At 41.5% G+C, this 6,000-nt stretch overlaps 1 protein-coding gene across 3 annotated transcripts in view; it reads right to left on the reverse strand.

Moving 5' to 3' along the window:
- Usp8 (Ubiquitin specific protease 8) overlaps window positions 1-6,000 on the reverse strand; it is a 52,566-nt gene that overhangs the window by 18,898 nt on the left and 27,668 nt on the right. For all 3 annotated transcript variants that reach the window (XM_076189221.1, XM_076189218.1, XM_076189219.1), the window contains one exon: window positions 426-541. In XM_076189221.1, coding sequence (XP_076045336.1) covers window positions 426-541 — 116 coding nt within the window. The remainder of the gene's footprint in view (window positions 1-425; window positions 542-6,000) is intronic.

A 6,000-nucleotide genomic window follows, 5' to 3' on the forward strand; every position in this document is an offset into this window, starting at 1 on the left:
TCCACAGCAAGGCCGCTTCATTAAATCGGCGACCCCCCTCTCCGTCCCCCCATGCATAAAAGGAGAAGACGGGGAGAAATCCCTTCGGGCTGCGTCAAATGAAAGGAATGGAAATCCTAGATAGAGAAGATTTATTAAAGTGGGACAACAGAAAAACAAGAGGACATGAAAAGAAACTACAAAAAAAAAAAAAGGATCATTATAGAAGAAATCTGAAAAAGAATAGCTTCCCATACAGTGGTGGATACCTGGAATAAATAAGATAAGGCACGTGTGTGCAAACACTATTCAAGAATTTAAGAACAAACTTGATGCTGAAAGATACAAAGACGGGTCACCACGAGCATAGCTCCCTTCCCATATAATACAACTAGGTATTGAATTGAAGAATGTGAACAAAGATGAATATGCATGACAGTACTCACCAGTACACATCCTCTACAAAGTACTTGGCTAAAAGAGTCGTGTTGTTCAAGCACTGAATTATGGAATTCATATAACACGTGTTCCCAAGGTTCTTGAGGCCAGTTCGAGTGCGAGGCTGTAAAATGTTTTTCAAGTTAAAGAGTTAATTTTCATATAGTATAAAATTTCATGCATAAGAAATATTTCATAATAATAATAAGTTTATTCGGAAATGAATCAATATACATGAAATGCAGATAATAAAAAAAACACATAGTTTAAAATAACAATTACAATTACCGAGGATAACACAAAAAAGCATGTAAGCTTATTTCCAAATAACATATCTGCATGTGGCATCTAATTACAATAAACCATACATCACTTTAGCATAATAAAAAAAAAGAAAAAAAAAAAATTACAGGATACACCATTACACTGAAATACCAACATATACACTGGTAATGAGATGTTCATTCAATTATCAGTGATAGCTAGCGTATTTGATGACTTAAGGGTCACATCTCAATTTGGGCAGGCATTGTTTTGGTACGTACAGGTTAAGTGCTGTCACTTAGTTTCTTCCTGATTGGTGTTACTTTATATGAATTACCAGTAAGTATGACTTGTTATACATTACTATATTATCTTTGAAATATATATATAAAGGGAATAGACATTTGGGAATGGATGCTAAGAGGAGACTGTATGAAGGAGTGATTGTGCCAACAGCACTGTATGGGACAGAAACATGGAACAAAAGAGAGGAGTTTGAATGTGTTTGAGATGAGGTGTCTGAGAAGTATGATGGGGGTTACTAGGCTAGATAGAGTGAGAAATGAGGAGGTAAGGAGGAGAACAGGGGTGGAAAGGGAGTTAGGAGATAGAGTTGATGAAAGAGTATTAGGATGGTTTGGACACATGGAAAGAATGAGTGAAGAAAGACTAGTAAAAGAGGTATGGAAGGCAGATGTGGAGGGAGTGAACATGAAGGGACGTCCTAGGATGAGGTGGATGGATGGTGGTGAAGGGGCCTTTGGGGAAGAGGGGAATGTCTGTTGAGGAAGGACGGGAGAGGACAGAAGACAGGGGTGAGTGGAGAATGGTTGTATATGGATGGTGTTGTGATGCATGAGGTGGAATGGGCAGGGGGATGGGTGAGGTAGTATGTGTGAGCAAAATTTGACGAAGGCTGAAGGGATTTCTCCCCGTCTTCTCCTTTTATGCATGGGGGGATGGAGAGGGGGAGTCGCCGATTTAATGAAGCAGCCTTGCAGTGGATGTGCTGTGTCTTGCGACACTGCTTCTGACCCAGGGCAGTGGACAAGGTGCAGGGATGACCCGTCATCCAGGAGGTGCTAAGATAAGAGGGAGGGTGGAGGGGTGTGGAGAGTATTCAGGGATGGAATGAGTGGGAATGATTTTATACCTTTTCCTTTTTTGGCTACCTCCCTTGTAAGGGGGAAAAAGCCTTGGTATATGTATGTATGTATGTATGTATATATATATATATGTATATATATACATATATATATATATATATATATATATATATATATATATATATATTACATATACATTACATACATATACCAAGGCTTTTTCCCCCTTACAAGGCAGGTAGCCAAAAAGGAAAAGGCATAAAATCATTCCCACCCATTCCATCCCTGAATACACTCCACACCCCTCCACCCTCCCTCTTATCTTAGCATCTCCTGGATGACGGGTCATCCCTGCACCTTGTCCACTGCCCTGGGTCAGAAGCAGTGTCGCAAGACACAGCACATCCACAGCAAGGCCGCTTCATTAAATCGGCGACCCCCCCCCTCTCTGTCCCCCCATGCATAAAAGGAGAAGACGGGGAGAAATCCCCTCGGGCTGCGTCAAATTTTGCTCACACATACTACCTCACCCCCCATCCCCCGCCCATTCCACCTCATGCATCACAACATCATCCATATACAACCATTCTCCATTCACCCGTCTCCTGTCTTCTCCCGTCCTTCCTATATATATATATATATTTGGGGTTTGATTAAAGGGCCACAGCTGCCATATGCTTACCACTAGCCACTACCCTAAAGCTGAGCCTTGGCCTTATAAGACATAGGCTGCTTTTCTGAGACTTATCTTTTAGCATGACTTTTTTAAGCCGTCAAATACATTAGTTCATTCTAATGTCCAAACTACAACTGTTAAAAAATATATACTGCTGCATTCTAGGAACTGTTTTCAATCAAATAATTTGTAGAGTACAAAATCTTAGGAATATATCCATTACTGTCACTCACATTATACTTCTTTCCATCACACTGGTGTTCCTCTATGTGACCATAACACCCTACAGTGGACCTTCGCCCCCAAGTCATAATTAAACCCAGTGACACCGATGGGGCAGTTATGAAATCAAGTTTATACAGTTTATATATGGTCAATTCCTTCTACTATATGTTGTCCTTTTTTCTTTTTCAAATAATAAATACTGCATCCATCTAAAAATTCAATCATGTATTATCACTTGATTGTCCTGTCATATCGAATGTATAAATAACTAGAATATTTTCTTTTCCAAATGTTCACACACAAAGACACATGGCATACAGGAAACACAATAAGATGTCCAACACACACAGAGCAAAGAGCAGCAACCACTATCTCATGAGCACGGCTGAGAAGATACTATGTCTGGATGTGGATCAGACACCCAATGACCTTGTACTAATTATATACATCATCACTTCACCCGTTTCGATATTTAAAAAATAAAAAATAAAAATTCTTGTGACAGGAACAAAATCAAATATATGACCTTGCTTATCAAACTAATACACTTATTATTGTTCTTTTGCAAACTAAATTGAATTACAAGGCTACAAAACTCCAGAAGCCCTACATTCTCAACATAAATACGCCAACAAATCACTTTTCCATTTGCTGCTGAACAGATTTAGTACACTGCGTGAACTGGAAATATGAGCATGTATACAAAAAGTTCAATGCTTCTGAAGCCTTACAGATGCCTGGGCAGCTACTTGGGTAAACGATGCATTGGAGCAAATCCAATTAAGGGGAATTAAAATTTCTAATCTTTTTCCTTGGAATCTACACACTTTTTCTACTAATATTCATAGAAAAATGAATGGGAAATTTATTTAGTTTTTTTTTAATAAATTGATAATGATTACCAAAATAGAATGCATTCCATGTTATGTGGATATGTAGTGTGAGAGAAAGTGGGAGCAAAGAGAGCAGAAAGAGACAAGGGCTGAGAGGGGGAGGGGGCAAGAGAGAGAGAGAGAGAGAGAGAGAGAGAGAGAGAGAGAGAGAGAGAGAGAGAGAGAGAGAGAGAGAGAGAGAGAGAGAGAGAGAGAGAGAGAGAGAGAGAGAGAGAGAGAGAGAGAGAGAGAGAGAGAGAGAGAGAGAGAGAGAGAGAGAGAGAGAGAGAGAGAGAGAGAGAGAGAGAGAGAGGGAGAGAGAGAGAGGGAGAGAGAGAGAGGGAGAGAGAGGGAGAGAGAGAGAGGGAGAGGGAGAGAGAGAGAGGGAGAGAGAGGGAGAGGGAGTGAAAGAGGGAGTGAAAGAGGGAGTGAAAGAGGGAGTGAAAGAGGGAGTGAGTGAGACAGTGAGTGAGACAGTGAGTGAGAGAATGAGAGAGACAGCAAGAGAATGAGAGAGTGAGTGAGAGTGAGAGAGACAGCAAGAGAGTGACAAACAGCGAGAGAGAAAAAGAGAGCAAGAGACAGCAAGAGGGAGAAAAAGAGAGCGAGAGACAGAGATAAAAGAAAGATGGAGGAACAAAGGGAGAAAGATGGAGAGATAAAGAAAGATGGAGGAATAAAGGGAGAGAGAGAGAGAGAGAGAGAGAGAGAGAGAGAGAGAGAGAGAGAGAGAGAGAGAGAGAGAGAGAGAGAGAGAGAGAGAAAGAGAGGGGGGGGGGAAGGAGAGGGGGAGGGAGGGGGGATATACACCTTCTCAAATAAGTAACACTGACTTAATAGCAATGATAAAAAGAGATGGGTCTGCCATTTAAGACAAAAGAAAGAGAGAAAAAGAGAGAGACAGAGAGAGAAATCATATAAGAGCACAAGACCCAGTCTAAACACCAAGGTCACCACCACCTGTTGGCCTTGGCCGTTGCCTTAACTTCAGCAGTCCCGAGAAATCGAGACTAAACTGGAGGCCGAAGGAGTGCTACAGTTACTGAAAGCTGCATAGATAGCAGCATTAGTTTATCTGCTGCAATCTTTTTTTCCTCTTTCATTCTCTCTCTCTCTCTCTCTCTCACTCTCACTCTGAAGGTGCAGTCCCAAGAAACTGGGTCATGTGGTCTGGAAAAGGTCAATGATTTAACTTCGCCTATATTACCTCCCCCAGGAAATGTGATGATGGTGATTTTTTTATGGTTTGGTTTAACGCCATGAACTCCCCTATCATTGGGCTAGGAAGGTGCCCCTTACAGAGGATTTTGTAGTATGGAATTTATTGAACAATCCCCTTGGTCCAACTCACTGGTGGCGGGGTTCAAACCGCCATCTCAACCTCCGCTACAAGTGGTGATGCTCTAACTTGCTCGGCCAATGAGCATCCAGAAACTATACTTCTTATCATCTATGTATTCAGTGTATGCACACCCATGCAAGCACACATATGGTGTAGCATGGTACTTTCAACGACAAGACTGGCATCTCCCTAGGTACTTCCATTGTTTTGTGACCAAGCTCACCAGCCTTTCTTGACAACACCCTTTGATAACAAAAGATTCTAAGCATATCAGGTCAAGAGCTCTACCTTAAACAATAGCCGCAGCTGCATCTCGGGTCAACACCTGCACATTATCAGCCAATGCCTCAACCAAGGCGACCAACTTCCAAATATTCCTCATATGGCAACTCTTGTAAATACATATAATATGTTTCTGGCAACCCTCCGAGCCTTCATGGGGGCTTGCCATGTATGTAGTAGTCAGATCTATACAAGGAGAATTAACCCCTTCCATATGGTGCCGCACATGTAGGCGTCATGGGGAGCGAGTGTATTCGCGAGGCTGCCATATCGGCGTCTTGATTATATTTATTGTAGTTGCCCCTCCATAATGACATTCTTTCTAATTCTTTTGTAATCGCATTTTCTATGGTTATCAAAATTCACGGGTGAAGAGAGAACGATCGATATAAGCGGTGACTATATTTTATGATGAGATTATTATTACTACACGTCGTACGGCTGGCATTGGCTGCTGCCACCGAGATCTAAGTCCATGATGCCTACGTGTGCGGCACCGTATGGAAGGGGTTAAAGCCAAGAATTCTGCCTGAGTTCCTTTCACCACCAATTCCAAATGTCGAGTACCACAACCAACCTACATACTCCTTTTATTATTTCCATCTAAAGATGCCTTTGTTTGGGTAGAAATGGGTGGGAGTGAATTTTATGTCTTTGTTTTTTGGCTACCTCCCTTGTAAGGGGGGAAAAAACCCACTGGTATATGTTATTGTATCTAAAGATTCAATAATACCAAAACAGAATAAGCTTAGCCATTGATGCAATCTCCCCCAGATGCAACACTTCATCAACACCTACATCACATACAAACACTCT

Source organism: Oratosquilla oratoria, chromosome 8, assembly GCF_046742065.1.
Source record: "Oratosquilla oratoria isolate Oo_2021 chromosome 8, ASM4674206v1, whole genome shotgun sequence".
Lineage (NCBI taxonomy): Eukaryota > Metazoa > Arthropoda > Malacostraca > Stomatopoda > Squillidae > Oratosquilla > Oratosquilla oratoria.